This window comes from Odontesthes bonariensis, chromosome 8 (genome assembly GCF_027942865.1).
Source record: "Odontesthes bonariensis isolate fOdoBon6 chromosome 8, fOdoBon6.hap1, whole genome shotgun sequence".
Lineage (NCBI taxonomy): Eukaryota > Metazoa > Chordata > Actinopteri > Atheriniformes > Atherinopsidae > Odontesthes > Odontesthes bonariensis.
In genome coordinates, this window is record NC_134513.1 from 33,422,368 (window position 1) to 33,444,002 (window position 21,635).

General features: G+C 38.2%; 1 protein-coding gene across 1 annotated transcript; it reads left to right on the top strand.

Annotated features, from left to right (window-relative positions):
• The first annotated feature begins 307 nt into the window (after nt 1-307).
• On the top strand, nt 308-8,591 carry LOC142385585 (arg8-vasotocin receptor-like). The gene is made up of 2 exons (XM_075472240.1): nt 308-1,567; nt 4,619-8,591. Exons 1-2 carry the CDS (start codon nt 475-477, stop codon nt 4,900-4,902), a joined length of 1,377 nt encoding a protein of 458 aa, XP_075328355.1. The 5' UTR covers nt 308-474; the 3' UTR covers nt 4,903-8,591.
• Nucleotides 8,592-21,635: the final 13,044 nt, after the last annotated feature.

Genomic DNA, 21,635 nt, shown 5'->3' on the forward strand with positions numbered 1-21,635 from the left:
TTTTGCGGAGGGAGAAAAAAAATGAGAAGGGAAATCGAAGTCCACAAGGCTGCCATCTAATCATCTAAATCAGTTATAGCCTTTGTTCTGTTTGACCTTCAGTTTTATTCTTCCTTTTTCATTTGACTTCGCCACAAAAACGATCCCAATTATGTTTTTCAGTAAAGGAAAAAAAAGAAGACTTTATTTTATCTGATTTTCTTCATCTGACCACACACTCAGAAGAGATCTTCCAAGCAGGCTGGGCCCTTACATTATCTTGTTTTTGTGTCACTTTCGTAAGTAGGAGGAGAGAGGAAGTACCGCGTGTGTGTGTTTGTGCAGGCTAATCCCCACTTGTGTGAAGTGAGTGGGTACGGGAGGCTGGTCTCGGGGACAGGAGCCTTTAAAAGAGTCCGGATCTCCATCAGCGCAGCTAAGATATGAATCAAGAGAGACGGTTTTCCACGGAGAAAATAATAACATGTTTTATCCATGATTTTGTCACTCTTTGTGGTCATCCTGAGCAAAGCATTGAGGAATTTGACAGCCACAGTGTCCGCTGGTGACGGTTACGCACAGGAAGGCAGGCATCTCCGTGCGCCCCGAGGACAAGCGACCACCATGCTCTTCTCCACGGAGACTTCCTGCAACACCACGGGCCACAACTTCTCCGATGGGTTCAGTTTATATCAGCAGCTGGACAGCGGTACCACGGTGGCTGCCGAAAATATCAGCAGGAAGAGAAACGACACCGACCCGTTTGGACGGAACGAGGAGGTGGCCAAGATCGAGATCACGGTCCTCAGCCTCGCCTTTCTTGCAGCAGTAGTGGGGAACCTGAGCGTGCTTCTTGCCATGTACAGAACTCGGCGGAAACTGTCGCGCATGCACCTGTTCATGAAGCACCTGAGCCTGGCTGACCTGGTTGTCGCCTTCTTCCAGGTGCTGCCGCAGCTCTGCTGGAAGATCACCTTCCGTTTCTTCGGGCCAGACTTTCTGTGCCGCATCGTGAAGCACCTGCAGGTGCTGGGCATGTTCGCCTCCACCTACATGATGGTGATGATGACCGTGGACCGCTACATTGCCATCTGCCACCCGCTGCAGACGCTCCAGCAGCCCACGCAGCGCGCGTACATCATGATCGGCTCCACCTGGGCGTGCAGCCTGGTCCTCAGCACCCCGCAGTACTTCATCTTTTCCCTTAGCGAGGTGCGCCCCGGCTCGGCCGTCTACGACTGCTGGGGACACTTCATGGAACCGTGGGGGCTGCGCGCGTACATCACCTGGATCACAGCTGGGATATTCCTCGTGCCCGTGGTCGTGCTCGTGCTCTGCTATGGCTTCATCTGCCGGACCATATGGATGAATCTCAAATACAAGACTCGGAAGAAGGGCACGGTGGCAGAGGCCACAAAGAACGGGATCCTGGGCAGGAACTCGGTCAGCAGCGTCAGCTCCATCTCCCGCGCCAAATTACGCACGGTTAAGATGACTTTCGTTATCGTGGTGGCGTATGTTGTTTGCTGGGCGCCTTTCTTCACTGTGCAGATGTGGTCCGTGTGGGACGAGACTTTCTCCTGGGACGGTAAGTTACCTGTTCTGCCCGTGACCCCCTCTAACGTTTTTGATTTAATTGGATCAGTCATAACTTGTGCCAATTCAGGGCTCCTGCAGAGCTAAACTTCCTCTGGCTTTTTTTTGCCCCCCTTTAAAATGCGGTTGTATGAGATCACCACGTTCTGCATTTGTCTTTGACTTTATTGTACTCCAGAGGCATATTTCAAAACGTCTCAGCTGTCAGCATCTCAGTTTTTTTGTTTTTGTCTAAATCGGTTGATTTAGAATAGTTAGTAAATAAGAGTTTTTGAATATATATATGAAAAATGAAATATAAAAAATATAGAATATAAAAAGCAGTGACTGCATTTAAGGAGAAACCACCTGTGAAGAATGTAACCCTATATAATATGACTTGTTTGCATTTCTTTCTTGACAAAACCTGATGTATTGTTGATCCCACACAACAAAAAAATGTCAACACTGCAAATTTAACCATACTTTTAATTCAATTTTGAAAAGCAGATGTGCAACCGTAAAACCTGGAAATACTGTGAGCCTCTGAAGGAGCCCAGTAAATCCATGTTTGCACTGAAGGGGTTAATGATTACAGCTCAATACCTCCAATCAAAGAGGCAAGCATTAGTGAAAATACTCATATGCACATGCTCAGTGTGGTTCTCCCTCTGTATATAAAAACAGCTCCACCACAGAAGAAATTATAAACCAAAATACATTTTGAGGTATCAAAGTATCTTTATGGAAAAGTAATATTTCTTTGTATAAAATGTATTTGAATTTAAAGGCAAGTTGAATTTATGTCTTGGGTATTGGCACGCAATAAACACAAATAACCTCTGTTGATACAGTTGTTGCTAACATATAAGAATTATTTCACCTGCAAGTTTCAGGGGCAATTGTAACACAGTCGACTCTTTTCACAGCAGCCATTTTGACCTGAAATATTAATGACATAATTTCACTCTTTAAGCCCAAAGCCTTAAATAATGTAATTAATTGATAATTAATATACTTAGATTATTTTTTCATGTACAAAATAGCTGTGCCCCTGAGCCACTTGGATAAATTTATGCAGCTCTTGTTGGTAGCAAATATGACATTAACATCAACTTTAATATTACAGTCTTATCTGTGCATATACATTGCCAGTGTTTTCAATAGTGTAAATGTTTGTTTCTTATATCAAAAGAGCAAAAGTTTTACTTAAAGTGTTTGTGAGTTATGGAGGAAAATGTAAAAATGTTTGCCCTGGTCACCCCTGTTATAGTCTTCCACCACTATCTTTCCCTAGAAATTTTAGTTAGATATCTAGAGTTATTTTGTAGGTAATGGTATGACTTTGCAATCTCATGAAAATAAGTATAACATTTTGATTACTTATCTTACGCTGATGCTGAATGACAGGTGGGGCCACTGTAGCTGAACTGGGCTTTTAAGGAGGGAGCAAATAAATATTTTTGAGATAATTAGGCTTCTGTCAGTCATTTCATTTCATTTCAACACAATTCATTCTTACTCCAGAACCTCTAGTAGCTATGTTGGTCCACAGCGTAAAATATAAAAATAGAAATAGAAAAACATGAATGAAAGCAGCTTTATTGGGAATTTAGGCTGTATTAATATATGCTTATGCTTTACAGTTTTTACAAAAGGATGCAAAAAGATGGAACTTTAAAACATATACAAAGTGCCTATGCCCATTTAAATCTAGTTGAGTGTATACATGCAGAAGTAGTTCAAATCACAGATGAATTATTTTGGGTGTGTTATTCCAGTTTTAAGAAGCTTGATTTCTTACAATTTTGGTCGACTAATACAAAGCTTAGCTGTTCTCTAGTGCCAGGTAAACATGCTTAGTAATACATGCTGAGTATTTGCTTCAGTCTTCATCTAAGTAAACACAGATAGAGATTTGGGGTTTTGTATTTTAGCCGAAATTCAGCTCTGTTGTCGCTTCAAAAGGGATCAAATCTGTCATGAAAGCCTCAAGCGACAACATTTGGACATCATGAGTCATGAGAGGAAAGCCATAATGAGATTCTTCATCTGGGTGAGCAGCTCACTCAACCAGACTGAGACAGGTTTTCACAGACTTTGAAGCAGCGAGATGAAATTCTTGTCTACACCTTCAGGAAAGTCACACCGTGTTGACTTCATATGCTGCAGCTTTAAGAAAGATTTTGAAAATCTGGGTTTCAGTTTGCTCTGTGGACCAGCTTTTTCCACAAGTTTAACAATGAAATGTTGCCACTTTCTACATGTGTCATTAATGTACCAAATGTTTACAATCCTGACCGTTTCACTTTTGCTGAATCCGTTGCAGAGCATTATTTGAGCATTCAGCAGAACGCATGTGGCGTGATGAGACGTGCACGTCGAAGTAATATCATTTTTTGGCCAAATAGATTAATAAATAGATAGATAGATATTTTCAGACACAAATTTAATGTCATAATAATTTTTTTCATCAGTCACAACCTTGCATAAATTATACACTGCAGTAAAAAATGATATAATTAAGAAGACTTGTATGCGTTGAATAAATAATTTATTTGATCTGTGAACCTGCGATTTAATTTTAACCATCCTGAATTATACATTGCTAGTCTGTTATTTAGTGAGTTGTTAATTCATTTATGGATAGACTTCTTATATGAATTGATAGACCTACATCAGGAGGTATAGCTGTACACACTGATACATCCCAGCAATGTACATATATGGTATAGACTAACATGGCTATACTTCATTTTGGCTTATACAGGTTTTAATCTACTTTACAGCAGAAATGTCAACTTTAATTTACTTTTCTTGTAATTTACAAGAAGGGTCAGAGGTGTCACACAAAAAAAAAAATCTATAATACTTGAGTCCAAAGTTTACTTTAAATCCTGATTCCAGTTCTGGAGAGGCTCACACTGGGTGAGATTTAACATTCAGCAGACATATCAATGACTGAGAGCTACAGTCTGACTCCCTCATGAGAAAGAGTAAGCACTTCAGATCGGTCAACATCTCAGAGCAAGCTTCATAAGTCTTTCTTCCTGTTTCCCTGCAGATTCTGAGAACACCATCGTCACACTCTCTGCCCTGCTGGCGAGCCTCAACAGCTGCTGCAACCCCTGGATTTACATGATCTTCAGCGGCCACCTCCTCTCTGACTTTTTTGGCAGCTTGCCGTGTTGCCACCGGCTGAGGAATAAGTTCCACCAGCAGGATTCTGACAGCAGCATCCGTCGGACCACGCTGCTGTCACGCCTGCAGGGTCCGCGGCTCTCAGAGCCATTCAGAGACCTTAACCTCACTATTAAAAACTGCCCACAGGTCCCATCTGCATCATGACCACCAGTTTGGTTCAAGGCAACATAGAAAAGCAGGATTGAGCTGATGGTTTGTAGCAGTGCAGGAGGGCATGATCTCATCTGAGGTAGCAGCAGCACCTGCAGTTTGTTTTCATTTGTCCAATCCAATATGGAAAAGTTTCTGTCGTGGTGGCGGGTAAATTGTTTTATTCACTTTTCAGTGTGCCAAGTTGCTGATTTTGGGTGCCACTTTATCTTTAAAGTGACACCCAATGATTGTTCTTTCTAACTCTTAGTTGTAACTGAACTTCTTTTTGAATAAGGCAGAATATGAGCATTTTGCCCACTCTGAGGTTAATTTGGAAATGAGTGGTTTCAATTTAGCAACATGAAAATGTCATGAGACCCATACACTATGGTACTGGGGTCTGGTGTAAAATAAAAGATAAACATAGGCATGAATTTATTTAATTTTGGATGCAGAATTCTTGGAGCTGGTTGGATCTTTGTTTTAAATATTTACTATCTGAATCTTTAGTATTTAAAGATAAGTGTAATGTTGGTCTGTATCCTCACCACAAATGTGTTCATTCATCTTACTTCTAGTTACAACTAATGTAAATCTTCAGTAAATGTTTCCCTTATTAGAGGTTTGATAATTCCCTAAAACAGCTTTTTTAGTGTATATTCTTGGGATTGTTTTAATAAAAAAAAAAAAAAAAACATTTGGCAAGTTTGGATTCACACAGAATAATGTCCATTACCCTCTGTATCTCTTTAACACTTTAACACATTTTACTGAACCAATTATTTGTGTCATGTGACACAAAGTAAGAAGTTAGTCATCATTTGTATTATATAAAATAACACTTGATGAGACTAACTGGCTTCGACTGGATCGGAAGTGTAACACATTTATCTGGTGACCAGGTGACCCAAACCGGGTCGCAAACTAACAGAAAACTGGAGAAAACACATAACCTTGTTGATTATTTCCACAAACTTGAGAGGGTTTTTCTGTTATTTAAACTTCAGGAAGCTGGTTTACATTTTTGGGTTATTAGGGGATGATGAAAAACTAACCCCTTACTTTCAAATATTCAAGTAGGAAAAGTCTTTTTAAGGAACTCTTTTGTTAGGTTGGATCAACCACATCCCACTATCAATTTGATACAGCTTTTGTCGATGTCCTAATCGAATTATACCCTTCATTAGTTTTTTGCAAAAAGTAAAAGAATTGGGATTTTAACATAGAATCAAGTTATAGGTATCTAGATATGAGGACAGGTAAATTTGTCCTTTACAGAAGAAAACTGTCCCAATTTTAAGGTGGTTGCTTTTATCCATCAGGAACTGCAACAATGGAGAGGTTAAAAAAGTTTAAATTGGCTTTATAATATGACAGTCTTTACTGCTGAACTTCACCACTCACAGAATTTAGGGGGATTTGGGTCCTGGAGCACAATATTCAACCCTTTTTTTGTACATAACAAACTAGTTATGATAAGTAATCATAACTCTTTGATACATTTTCTATTTACTTTTGCTCTAAAGGCCCTTGCACCAAGCTGAAAATAGGTTGTCAGAAATGTGAGTAACCCTAGCTTTTTGTCAATATCTATACAGCTGATATTAAATCAGCATGGGGTCAGTGAGAAAGATCACTCTGATTCGCTGTTCTGGGTATCCAATGAGTGCAGAAGAATGGAGGTACCTGTGATGATGCAAAAAACAGACAAATGTTGCACACAATCTCATAATCTACAACTAAGTTTTTATCATGTTGTTTAAGCTAGGTTTAGGTAGTAAAAACTATTTGATTAGGATTAGTAAAACTGGCTTTGTGTAAAATAGAACGTCCCACAACATCTGTCCGATGTTGCATATTACTTTTCTCTAGCTTACCAAATTACATTGTTTTCCACTTTTGCACACAAATAGTGCGCATGCTTTACACAAAAACGCCAACTGAAATACTTTACAATTCAAACTGATGCTGGGTGTCACCAAAAAAAGCTTCTTTTTTTTTTACCATTAGCATAAAGATAGCTTTTTATTTCATGTTTATTTTACTTTCTACCTTGTGACTAATTTTGGAATTCCTTGCTTGTAACTGTTATATGATGAGGTTTATCCAATCATATGTGAAGAGATTGTTGAAAATGTATTTCTAGTAACTTTTTAAACTTTATTTTTTAAATAATTTGAAGTTTTCCTTTTTTCTGAGAAAATGTTTTAATTAAACTCAAAGGATATGAACATTTTCTCTGCCCAGTAGTCATCTTAATACGCCATTATACAAAGAGACACCACACAAAAAAAAGGCTGGTCCGTTACAACTGGAAGTTCTAGTTTAGTTTAGTTTAGCTTTGATTTTAGCTGCATTGTTATTTCCTCGTTTGTAAGCCGCTTTGGATAAAAGCGTCTGCCAAAGGCCTAAACATAAACATAGACATAAACATAGATGACTGTGGAACATCTTCAGAATTTACTCTTAATAAAAATTGACAATGAGTAGCGATGTGATTATGTGAGAGGGGAGAAAAAAGCTCAGTTTGTTAATGCATGTAGGACTGTACAAAATCAATCATCTTAAGGGTTTTGCACACCCATCATCCACCCTTGTCTCCTCACACAGACTCAGATTAAGAGTTGTTGTTGCTGTTTTTGTAGTTCACATCATTCAAAATTAATTTAGGACGCTCCTAAGTTTTAACATTTAATTTATTGTTTGAAATCTGCTTCTGTGAAATTACAGACCACTGATAAGTTAAGCATAATAATCAACATTTTATTGGTATATTTTCAAAGGGAAAAACTATTTTGTGGTGTAAATATTTATATCATACACACATTTTGATGTATGAGCAACTTATTTCAGATGACAGTAAAACTGTTGCCAACAGAGGTTAAAGTTGTGGTTTTACAAACTTGACTGCACTACTCCGGATGTTTTATTTTTCCTCCCTTTGAAAAAAATATCTCTGTCCCGATATGGATACAGACAGAAATTCCCACAAACCATGAAATGATCAAGACAGACCTGTAGGTGTTGATAACATCTATGTTAATGACAAAATGCAAGGGAAGAATATGCAAGCAGTTGTGATTCTTTTGTGTGGACAACACGGAGGTCAAAGCCCCAGGAAAACTAGCCAGAGAAAGAAATCGCTCATTAGACAAAGCAACAGTGAGCATGCGCAGCGATGATGATGAAAAGCCCAAAACCTTCGTTTTTTTCATGCACTTACGGATAAACTTGCATGTCAATGAGAAGTTCGAAAATATCCAAATGTCTGTTAGACTTCATTGTTTTACAGCACCATTCTACAGGTACTTTATTCATTGTTGTTTGTTCAACAAAATTACATAAAATTGTGGAAACTGTACTAAGCTTATGTATTCAAAGGGTCTTCTGTTTCTGGAGCACAGTATTATTGATCATTTTGATGTCTACTGTAAATATTTTACTACAGTTATATTGAAGTTGAAATGATTATTAAATTATAATGAGAATGTCTTAATTGTAATCTAAAGAGCACTACATTTGATATGAGTAAATGTGTAAATATTTGTCTTTTGAAACATTTTTTGTGTCTGGTTGTACAGTCATGTATTCCCTTGTATTGGGGTCAGTGATGGAGTATACCACAGTCTGTTGTTGGTGGAAGATATTGTACCAATATATTGTATTCTGTATGATGTAAAGTCCTAATATATATTGCACATGTCATAAAGAAAGATAAAAGTGTTCCTTGTATCCTTACATTTTCTTATCATATTTAATTACAGCTAATGGCACACCAAGTTGACCAACTGCAGCTTTTGCAGTCTTCATTAACGCAACATGTAGACATACAGATTTCTGTCAGAACCACTCTCGTCAAAATGAGATGAGAAACAGATATAAATTTCAGAAGCTTATTCCGAATGCATACAATTATGTTTGGCGGTATGACTCTGTTCGGAGGAAGTTCCCGACTTTTCCATGAGCTCCATGGAAGCCAAGACAGGGAACAGCAGCATCCTCAGGTGGAGTGCCTTCCATTTGCTGTAAAGGCAACAAACCCCCTGGAACAGAGCAAGCAACAATGACAACAGTATGACATTGTTTGGCAATGAGAAGTCGGTGGAGCAGGGGAGGTGGTGGGTGCAAGCAGAAAGCAAAAAGAGCAGTGACAGCAAACCAAGTTTAAATGAGCGCCCCGAATGCCAGCATCCAATTGCGAGCAGCAGCTGATTACCCATAAGCGCAGCTGGTTTGTGGACAGCCATAAGGGTTGGGTCGGCGTCAGCCAATAGGCAAAGGGCGCGTTGACTACGTGGCCTGCCAGAACTATCGCGGTGCTCCATTTATGGCAGAAACATAAACCAAGTTTTAGCATTAGCATTGTCAGCATGGGGATATTTGTATGTAGCTTAAATGTACTGTAGCTGATTTCTTTTAGCCTCTTGGGGAGAACAGTAGTTTTGAGCACAACATTGACCATTTAGGTTTCCTTCATGAGCTTATTAGGGGGTGTCACTTCCAGTTTGAACATGGGAAAACCTTGAAGTCACCTGTTTGTATTCTCAAATTATAGTCATAAAATTAGTAAAATAGTAAGTGCTCGAGACCATAGGCTTTAAAGATGGATGCATCACACGGTGAGAAGTAAAGGGCGCTATAGCATCTATAGTATGAGCTTGACCTAATGTCCTGGTAAACTCTCTGTAAAATAAGCTAATTGTATGTTTGCTGTATTGTTAAGAAAAATGAAGCAAACTAATGAGCATATTTGAATACATTTGAAGAATTGTGTGTTTCTTTAAAATTTGCTAGAGCTTGATTTTTGTAAAAAAGTAACAGCCAGAGTTTTGCTTATTTCCACAAAAATCACTTTGCGAACAAAGTGCAAACTTTAAAAAAAAAAAGAATTTCATCTGTTGCACTATAAAGACATAATATAGCTCCACAAAGTAAAGGCCACTTTAAGGATCACAGCTTTTTTTTATTACATGCTTATCAGATGGAGATATTGGCATGTCTGCTCCTGGCTTGTCAATTCAAATATCTGAGAATTCCCTTTACTTGCTACTTGTCATTTTTATTATTTCTGATTTGAGAGGAGGAGGGCCCAGATGTAGAACAACAAGCACAAGTAACAGCCCAAAAGAATGTCAAGTTTAACTCCAGACAAGAGGTCATATTACCTGATCCAGGAGCAGGAAATGGATACGGGTTTATGCTAGAAAGCTCAACAGGAAAATGAAACGTCACTGTGGCAACTAGCAGGTGAAAAGGAGATCAATTATACACAGAGGTCAGGAACAGGAATGAGCTTATTGAAAACAGGTGCTGAGAGGCACAAGAGCGAAAGATTTCAACATAGCCCCTCATTCTGAGATGTAGTATATTATTTTGGCTCTGACTTTTTGACTTTAGGATATAATTGCTTTAGCTTTAATTAAATGCCTGCAAGAAGTGTTTTGCTTTAATTAAACAAACTGATCTGAATTGAATTGAAAAAAACAACTATATTGCTGTGCTTTTGTTGGTTGAACACCAAAATCCTCCACAATCCAACATGTATTTGAATGAATTCATCCATTGATGCTGCTTAAGAACACTCTTGAAATTGAATGGAAATACTAAAGCAAGGGACATTTTTTTCTGTGAGACCTTTTGGCCGTATCCCCAATTGAAAACATTTGTGCAGGATTTTCTTTTTTTACTAACAGTGAAAAATAGAAATGGGAGCAGACTGGCAAAATGAAATGGAACAAGCATGTATGAAATGGAAATATTTTCTTTAAAAAGGCAGGCTGTGTTGCAATCATACTTTTTTTGTGTGAATTTTGACTCACCCAAGCGTCAAGCTGATCCCCTGAGAGATGATGATGAAAGGAACAACAATTTTCTGTTTGAGCTAACTTAATTAATTTGAAAACACCTCAAAACCTGAAGTACAACACATTTCCTAGAACTTTATTTCACCCCCTTGCGCCAGAACCTCATCACACTGATGTCTTTGGTGTGAATAGAAATAGAAACTCTGCAGATCGTGTTCACGGACCACAACGGGAGGTCCAGGTTGACGTGAAACAGCTGAGGGAACACAGACATGCAAAAAAATGCTTATTTTTACACACCACCAACACTATAATCCAACCCAGAGGCTCTTGCCAATCTCAGACATGAACCAGCTATGGAGGGGGGGGGGTTACAGCAGTCCTGATAAGAAAGTCCATCAGAATAAGCACAAACTCCTCTATATGTACTTTTATTTTGCATTTAGATTCATTCTGTGTCATTGTGTCAACAGGTAAACTCTCCTTGTAATTCTCTTAAGTCTTATCCAACAAATATTCCAGTCCAAACGCCCACATAGGCTGTTTTTCTATGGTAGGAAGCACATGCAACTGTTTTTTTTTTTCTTAAAAGAGGCACTGTTTCATCTAGAAGCATCACACGCCTGTAACCATGTCTGACTTATGGTGACAGAATAAATCCTCAGACTTCATTTCAATATCACCCATATTGGACCCCATGTTTCCACTCTTAGCAACTGAAACTACTTGGTTTGGTTGAGAAAAATCATGATTTGGGCTTACACTTAATAATGTGTTTAACGTTTTGCAGCACACCATCTTGTAGACTACCCAGGTGGCACAGCCACAGATTTCACATGCACTTGCTCACTCAACCCTAAGAGATTGCACTTTTAAAAAATGGAAATAAGGTTGTAATAATTGCTTGAATTTTCTTTTTCTTTTTTTTTTACAACCCATCATCGATTTGAGATTAGGTATGTCCAAAACAAATTCCTGAAAGTTTGCAAAATTCCTGAAATATTTTGATATTGCGCTTCATGATGACTATTTCAGAAAAGGTGGCCGACGGTAGAGATGGTTTGGGATGAATGGGATACAGAATAAAGGAAAAACTTCAGATAATAACCTTACAATATGCACACTGTCACAGACTACAAATTGATGACACGTTAACAACCCTGTCGATAACTAAAACTCTTTAAGGCATTTTCAAGTGAGAAGAGTGCATATATAAATATATTTCTTTATAAAAAAAGATCAACAAAAATCTGGAATCTTAAAACCATTTTATCAAGATCATTAATATTAAGGCTTTATTACTTACTGAGCAAAAAGTGTTGGTCACATACAGCGTCCATTTGGGAAAATATATAAATGGGTATGATGACAGGAAGAGAGATGATGAAGCAGTCTTGCAGCAAGACACAAAACATCACATTTCATCTCTATTTTTTCTGAAGGCACTAAAATGATTAAACCCCAAAAAAGAGGTGGTAATTCAAGTTTTCAAAGAAAGGAGAGGAAGGGAAACAGATGCATTTTGATCTTAAAAAGGCATAAATGAATCATTTTCTAAATATCCCAATTATGTGGCTTTGCAGTGGTTTTTATCATCATACGTTTATACATATATTTGTTGCTAATCTAACATTTTATGAGACTTTCCTCCATCCAAATATGACTCCATGGGTCAAAATGACCTATAATTTCATATGAAGAAACTGACTGTAGTGGTCATAAGAGTAACTGCCTTTGAATAATACAAACGGCATCCATGACAGTGATGATCGCATTTAAAAAAGAATGTATTTAAGCCCTAACCATGATTGTTTTCTAATACGAACCAAGATATGTCATTGCCTAAACCTAACCAGGATGTAACAAAAGGTTTGAGTGAAAAACTGTTGTCAAATGCTGGTTTTCTCAAACAAGACATTGTTTCATGCAACTGATTGAAAGCGTAACACACCAGCCTTATAAGGATTACGTATGTTCCCCTTGCTGCTTGTAGGGGTTTTTACAGGGCAATGTTGTGAGTTGTATTTACGGACATCAACAAACAGGAACAAACAACCTACATGATTGTAGGCCTTCGAATATAAAATGCTAATCAGAGAGCTTAATTTATCTCAATCTCACTGTATAATAGATTAATAAAATGAAGACAGACTAAATATTTCCATGTTTTCCAATTCAATGACTCCTTGTCTACACATGAGCAGCATATGTGATGATGGACAGATTCAACGTTGACCTATCTTCTTGCTATATGATGATGTTCAGCTGCTACAAGTTGCTACATGATGTCGATGTTCACCTGCAATGTCTTGCTACAAGACAACATGATGTCAAGAACTTGCTTTATTACTCATAAGGCGTTGGAGAATGGGGTTTAATTGCTCAATCTCATGCAAGAGACCACAGGATTAAGACTCATGCAGGAAGATACTTTTAAGACATCTTTCACTTTTCTGCTTCTATCACTTGTGAATGATTAGAGTTAGACCTATTATACATGGTTAGGTTAGGATGTGGTTAAAGTTAGAAAACTATGCATGGGTAGTGTCTGCATGGGTAGTGTATTTTGGGGCATTGAAATTAGTAATTCAAATTAAACTTTGGGTTCTATCAACCAAATATCAAGTCACACATGTCTTATATTGGACATTCACCTTGCCTCTTTCCATGCTGTGGAAAACAACTAGCCTGAGACCATATAAGGAGGTACCCAACCTACACATACTGCAACTATCATGTATACTACTAAGCACTGCTTGAGATTTTCCAGGTTTCCAGGTCTAAGTCAGATGTATTCATATAGCACATTTAAATAAAGCAAAATAAATAAGAGTAAAAGAAAATAAAAGCACATGGAAATACAACTACTTCCCTCTGTACATTTTCAAAGAAGGGGAAGTAAAAAACACACACAGTAGGTCACTGCAGCTGTAATTCTTATTGGTTGATTGAAGAATTATCTTTAAGAGAAGATCTGGCTACTTTTAAGCATAAACTATCCATTTTTTTCTGGTTATTTTGACATGTGGAGGCTCATTACAGTGCCACAAACCTATTGTGCCACAAACCTATTGGTCAGGTACGTTTGCTCTATTTAACAGAGATGCAATGAGTGTATTTAAATCTGTCAAAAGTTCAGCTAACTTCTGTCTGTTTTCTATGTATCACTCTTTCCATCCACTAGATGTTTTCAGTGTTTTAACCTGCTCTCAATTCTCCAATCGGCTCTATGCATATCAGCTACTTTGCCTCTTTCTGGTTTGTTACTGATACACTTGGAGGCCTTTTCTTGGATTATCACTAGAACATTTCCTGCCTGCTGCTACTGCTGGGATCTTATTAATTTATATATCCCCACCAACTCCCACATAAGTGAAGGAAAAAAGTGGTGCTTCCCTCTGCTGGTAAGAATCTCAGGTACTACGGTAAATCCTTTTTGCTTTACATACTTTATTTCTCTTCTAATTCTACTTAAGTAAATATGTAGCAAAGCAGCTCATACAGAAAACCTGCTGTGAGTGAGTAAAGTCTTTGTCCACATGGGGACAACGCCATACTTTCCTGTCTGGTCTGAAAGAATTTCAATTCAGAATCAATCACTATGTCAACAGGGGACTCAGCTTATCAAAGAGCTGAATGCAGGAAATCAGAGAAAGGAAGTGCATTGTTAAAGACAGGAAGCGCAGATGAATGCAGCAAACGGAGGCCAGCGTCTTTTAAAAAGGGGCAGACTTTATGTTGAAAGACATTGGGCGGGGTCCCATCCTGTGGCCTCTATCTTTCTATAGATCAGTCAGACTTCATTTACATCCAGCCTGTCTGATCATCTCGGTAAATGCAAAATTACCTTCGCTTTCTTCCTCAGAGACCTTTTTTTTTATCTTTTTAGAAGGAAAAACCATTAACATTTCCAGCACAGTTCCAGTAACTAAGGCCTTTGAGAAGTCTGTGTGCCTTCTTCACGTGTTCAGATAAATAGGGGAGTTTATTTTTTCAGTCGCTTATCTCTTTTATTTCAATTAGCACATTTTTGTATGAACTGTTGTTCATTTAGGGTTGTGTTTACCAAGCTTTAAGAGCTGCTAAGGACCAGATATTTGTTTGATGATGTCACGCTGCATAAAACCTTAAATTGACATATAGTTTCTTTTTCACAACTGTCAATGTGTTTTATGACAATTTTAGATGTAAAACAAAAGCAGCAAACTGGCCATGTTTTTGTTTCAGCAACAAGAATTAGTTATAAACCACCTCATTAGCCTGTCTGTTAATCCAGTCCATTTTGGTTCAGGTAAGGTAACGTGGTTTTAAATTTACACACAACAAATGTCATCTCAAGGCACTTCAAAGTTATAGCCCAATTCAATCCAATTACAGTTCAATTCATTGTCCATTCAATTCTAATTTATTCATTTCAAAATTCATCCATTTATACAGAACCAATGAAAACAAAGTATAAAATCATCATAACATCTGACCCAACGAAAGAACTTTTCAAATTTGAAAGTTTTTTGGCACAATTAGACAGTTTGGCTTCTTTGTTCCAAATCGTGCTGCTCATATACGCCCCAACACCCAAGGCATAGTCTGAGAAGCCGATGCAACCATAAGCTGCAAATGACTGCACTCAAACATCCACAGTGCACAGAACAAACCAACAGATAAAAAATAATGAAACAATAATCACAGAATTAACTAAACATTTCTGGAAAATTACAAATTTGATATTCACATTTTAAAACAATCCATAGACACTGATCATTTCTCTCTGCCCTACATCATTTATTCCATCTAATGGTGTCACAAAAGTGGCTCTTAACTTATTATGACTGTCTTTGTATCTTCTTAAGCTTTTCTAATGACCTACAGTATATTTTGAGAAAATGCCCCAGGTTTATGCCATGATAAACAGTTTTAATTGCATATTTATTAGAAACTTATGCCTCCTGAGTCGAATTTTAACCATGACTGTTGCTTCTTATTCCCTCTTTTGACCTCAGTCTTCTCAATGAACTCTTTTGGAATGAAGTTTGTGCTGAACTTATAAGTTGCAAAGTTTCTTTTATTATATTTCTTCATTTTTTTAAGATGACTGAAATGATCGGAATCTGTAAACTTCGGGTAAGATGGTGTTATTCCAGCAAAGTTGCCCTCTGAGCCCAAACAAAAGCTGTCTCAGCATCCCTGTTTTCTGTGTTTCAAATAACACTCACATTTTTAGATGGAATCAACAGCAGTTGTAGATTCACATATTTCCGATGAACATTATGTAACTTTGTCTGCTTTCTGTTTTCTTGTCAGCTCAAATCATCCTGGCAGAACCTGAGCTATGCAATAGGAAAACCACTCCCCTTTCGCAGAAACGTGCAAGTACGCGACTGTGTAGTCGTGGTATTTGGAAAGCCGTCAAAAAAACCTCCCAGTGCTTTGAAAGAGGAGATTTTGTCTTCAGTTTCACAGTTTGTTTGTCTCTCAGACATCAAGAAGTGCAAAGACGAAGACTTCCAGCCATGAAATAAGTGACTAGGCTTTGGTTGAATGTGTTCATATTGGCATTACTTTCTCAGATGGAACGTCTCCTTGTTGTGAATGTATATTTCATTTAACTTAATTTTACTCTCTGATGAGAAGATGACTGCTGGGAAAGAAACACAAGCTCTGAACTATAAATGCTCTTAGCATACTTTTAAAAAGACCTTTTGAGCTCATCAGTCCTCATTACAAGTGCATGTGATGCCCCAGGGACATATATAAAGTAAGATAGTATGAGAGTTGCTCGTTTGATTTACAGTGATATATTAAAGAAATTAAAAAGCCAAGAAGGATTAACTGATGTGCAGATATCAGGGAGGTTGTTTTCAGTCCGACTATGCAAACACAGAGCTGATGTTGAGTAAGACCCTCACATCTGGGAGACATCGTCATGAGTGTGAGTTGAGGTGGTGGTGCGTATGTCACTGAGTTCACACGACAAGGTTTGTGGAAACATGACTGGCAGGAGGATTATCAGAACCAGCAGAGTAACTCAACACTGAAACTTCTTTTTAATAAGATGAAAGAGTTTCAATTGCTTTATGACTGCAATAAATATGGTCACTAAGTACTTTTGTTTGATTTAATCAAGTTTCAACGGTTTCATGTTTTAAAATTCCAGGTTACTAAAGGTACTCAATGTTTATTTTGTGTGGGTGGTAAAGCTTCTGAAGAAGCACGTCTCAGACTGAGGAAACAAAACACAGGGTGAACTACGAAGTCAGATTAACTGGTTAAAGAGGTATGGTGAGCACAAGGTCAGTTTTCAGCATCACAAAGGTGGCTCTCCTCTGTGTTCATGAATCAGAGTTTTCTTTAAAAATTTCTTAAGAACAACTTAAGAAAGAATTTAAGAATATTCTTAAGAAGATTTTACTGAATGAGGTCCATTGTATTTGGATGTGAGAGGGTTTCAGGTGTTAGTACACAAAGTTGTCTTGTGTATGGGAGGGTTTAATAGAGTAGCTCCATAGCAATGTGATGGTCACATAAACTATTTGATATCTTATAGTTCAATGGCTATTCGAAAGGTCAAAAATTATTGCTCATCCCCACTCAAAATATGAAGAAAATGCTATTAAAATGACAGTCTTTTACAAAGTAAGGTCTTAAATGAGTTTATAACATAATATTGCTGCGGATCTAAATACAGCCACTGACACTTCTACTGATGACAGCGAAATCAGACCGAAGCAACATTTAAACGTTATGAAGAACTATTGAATCGGTGCCGGTTCCTGTGTTGAAGAAAAGCTGGACTAACTGACGGAAAATCAATAATTAAACTCATCTTAAAAGCCTTCCAGTGAATATAGACACCGATCAAATGTTGGTATTCAAACCACCAAATTTAACCTTAACACATCTTTTCAGATTTGAATCTATTATCAGAATCAGAATCAGAATACTTTATTGATCCCCATTGGGAAATTCATTTGTTGCAGCTGTACCCATTTAAGGAATATGAAAAGGAATAGAATATACAAATAATAATAATAAAACTAACTAAGCATAAAAAAGAGAAATATATATATATATATAGCAAATAGAAATAAAAGGAATGTTAGAAATAAGTAGAAACTTTTGTAAATATTTAAAGTTTGTACATATCCACCTTAGAATGTGTAAAACATTAAGGGAGGAGTTGTGGAGTCCAATTGCCACAGGAAGGAATGACTTGCTGTGTCGCTCTGTGGTGCATTTTGGTAGAATCAGTCTTCTACTAAAAGTGCTCCTGTGTTGAACCAGTGTGTCGTGGAGTGGGTGGGAGACATCGTCCAGGATATCGTCCAGGATATCGTCCAGGATATCAAGCAGCTTCGACAGCATCCTTCTCCCTGAGAGGCCAGCTCCACTCCCACCACGTCACTGGCCTTGCGGACCAGTTTGTTGAGTCTGTTGGCATCCGCTACCCTCAGCCTACTGCCCCAGCATGCAACAGCAAAGAGGATCGCACTAGCCAGATCAGACTCATAAAAGATTCTGAGCGTGGTCCGGCAGGTGTTGAAGGACCTCAGGCGCCTCAGAGACGACTCTCGCCCTTCCTGTAGAGGGAGTCAGTCCAAACTAAAAAAGTTTACCTTTGATCAGAGCTCAGTGTTCAAATACAAAACTAGATGATTCTCAGCTAAGGGAATATATCAATTATATATGAGACATTTTAAGCTGTTTTATTAAGAAGTTTTTGTCACGCCCACAGGACTTTCCCCATGTTTTTAGTTTTATGTTTTATCATGTTTTAGGTTATGTTTTGGTTTTCAGTTCACGTCCTGCATTTAGTTTAGTGTTCTAGGTTGTTTCATGTCTTGGTTTTTGAGTTCACGTTTAGTTAGGTTTTTCCATTGTTTTTTGTCACTCACTCAGTTCGTTAGCTTCACTCACTTCACTCACTTCACCTGTGTTTTCCCCATCAGCTGCACTCATTCACTAATCACTCCCAGTTCCCTATTTAGTTTCCAGTCTCCCCTTTCAGTTTGTGATATCCTTACTTACATACCTACCACGACTCCTGATTTTCACCCCCTCATGCTACGCTACGGCTTGTTCAAGTTAAGTATTTATTCCATGCCATGCTTAGTCTTTTCTTTTGTTTTTACATAGTCATGTTTTTGTTAACCACGTATTGTTTTTGTGAATAAACCTCAGTTTTTGCTTAACACCTTTTTGAGTCCGCATCCGTGTCCTACCAACACTCCACCCACCCTGACAGTTTTGTTGTTACAGTAAAACAAACTGTGGGGTGTGTATTCCACTCTGATATGGATTATAAAATTAAGAAGTCTACTTCAGAATTGGAAAATCCTGATTCAAATTTTATAACTTATTATATGACTTTATAACCTTTATAAACAGAATTTCAAGGTGCAGCCTAGGATGGGATGGTTGGGTCCAGTATGGTCAGCTTAAGATGACATATTTTTCTTATGCAGGTGATCTACTTCTGTTGGCTTCATTGCGCAGAGACCTCTAGGAGGCACTGGTTGAGGGCAAATAGCTGCCTTAAAGGGGAAGTTTGGTTGTTTTAAAGCTGGATCTTATTTCTGGCATAAAATACGTTCATCTACTCACCGATAACAGTTTGATGAAAGTCGGGGTCCTTTCGCCGCCGCAGCAGCATCTACAAGTAGAAAACTCCGTGTGAAGTTAGCCGACCATCCCAGAGCATTGAGTGAATGAGCTGTGCTACAGCGGCGCGGCGATGTCGTCATCCCATGTGTGTGGAAAGCCCCCCCATAACAACAACACGGCAGCTCTGAACTAACAGTGCAACAGTATGCGTTCATTCATTCGTTCTTCTTAAAGTATTGGTGAAATAAAGACAGATAAATTTAGAGGCTGTATTGTCTCTGCCCTGTTCTCTCGCATTATATGGATACACGCGGATCTCCAGTGATCTAAATAGTGTCATAAGGACGCCGACTTTCACCAAACTGTTATCGGTGAGAAGATGAACGTATGTTATGCCAGAAACAAGGTCCAGGTTTAAAAAAAACAAACAAAAAAAAACAACTTCCCCTGTAAGTGGGGGTTCTGGTCACATGTGGGCGATAAAATAGTGCTACAAATTGACAGGCAGACAGCCTCTGCAGTGATGTGGACCTTGTACCAGTCTTTCATTGTGAAGATAGCTGAGCCAAAGAACTAAGCTGTTGATTTATCAGTTGATCTTCCATTTAAACCTCCACCTGTGATCACTCCTTGCAGGTCTCACCCTTGATGAGGGATGAGGTAAAGAGTTCAGTCACCCTAGAGGAGTCGGAGTAGAGTTGCTTCTCAATAGGAACCAGTATAGATGGTTCAGGGATCTTGTCAGGATGCCTTCAAGGATAGATGTTACAGATATTTCCTACAGGGAGAAGGTCTTTGCAGACCCAATACCCACTGGAGAGATTACATCTCTCAGCAGCCTTTGGAATACTTCGGTGTTCCCCTGGAAGAGCAGGAGGTGGTGGGATGGAAAAAGTTAAGTCTGAGGATCTCTGCTCAGATTGTTTTGGCTGTCCCAGATTAACTTCAGAAAATGTCTGGATGGAAAATCTATTTCACTTTCATTTGATTTAGCCTGAGATTGAGGCAGTTTTATCAAACAGTCTCTACCCTTATTGAGTACATAGTGAAAAGTTTAAGAGTATTGTGGAGCCTGGCATAAGCAGCAGACATACTATACATATTAAACTCTAACTGATTAAGAAAATGGCAAAAAGGTAGTAACAACTTATCAGTGACTTTTCTTTTGGCCAGAAATATTTATACCCACACACTTGTGATGGGGTTTGACATAATGCAGAATAAAAGTCAAGTGATAAGAAGTGAAGCCAAAATGGTTGAACTAATTACTCTCAAATAACCTAAGGATTGGCTTTAATTTGGCCTACAGACATGGAGAAATACACTAAAATCAAACTTAATGCAATACACATAGTGAAAACATCAAACAGCTCATTCTTTATGAACTGTGCTTACATTCCCAGCTGAATGAATGAATAACATAATAAATATTTATATTTTCCTCAGGGAGCATTAAAAAATAAGTGACACATTAACCCTTTGGTCTGCTGACTGGATTGTATAGAACTTGTCAGAGAGGTCGAACATAGACCTGACAACAAAAAATGTGCAGGTGCATTGAGGCTCATGGAATGAAAGTTAATCTTTATATTGGGTTTTCCCTAAGAGATATTATCAGAGCTCCTGTTCACTGAAAGAAGGGTGGGCTGTAACAACTAATGGATTGTCATCTGTAGCCATGTTCTGCTCAGAGACAACACAAAGGAAATGCATTATGTGATGACTTCAGTGTTCAGAAGTTAACATTTAGGATTCAAAGAAAAGAAAGAAGATGTAATGGGGTGCTTTGTAAGCTTAAGCAATACAGGCTGCACATGGGAGTGATTAGAAAAATTTGACTTTGAAAAAAAACAAAAAAATAAGTTGCACTAAGAGCAATATGACCGAGTGAGTCTTAAAGGGTAATTTCACTTAAAGCAGAAAGATTTCATCTGTAGTGCTCAAAGTTTAGCAGAAATTTCAGTTTTTCAGTAATGGAGAGATTTTCCATCAGAGGTTTGAAATAAACATGGTAACACCAAACATAGAGGCAGTCGGAGGCAGGTGTTTCCCTGCTGAAGAATATAGTTAATGACAAAATGTTCTGAAGAATAATATAGAAACAGCACGCCCTAGTGGTAAAACTGCACCATCCATTTTTTTTAGTCTGTTGTTGCATTGTAGTCATTAAGTACATTTTCTCAACAGAAAAAAATTATCATAATTCCAACCAAAACTGGACTTTCAAAACGCATGTAAGAATATTGGTGCAAACTGGGCTGACACATCCAGATAATGCTGATGGGACATGGACCTGGGTGGGCTGTAAAAGCTCCCAAGTGCCATCTTTTTTTTAAATAC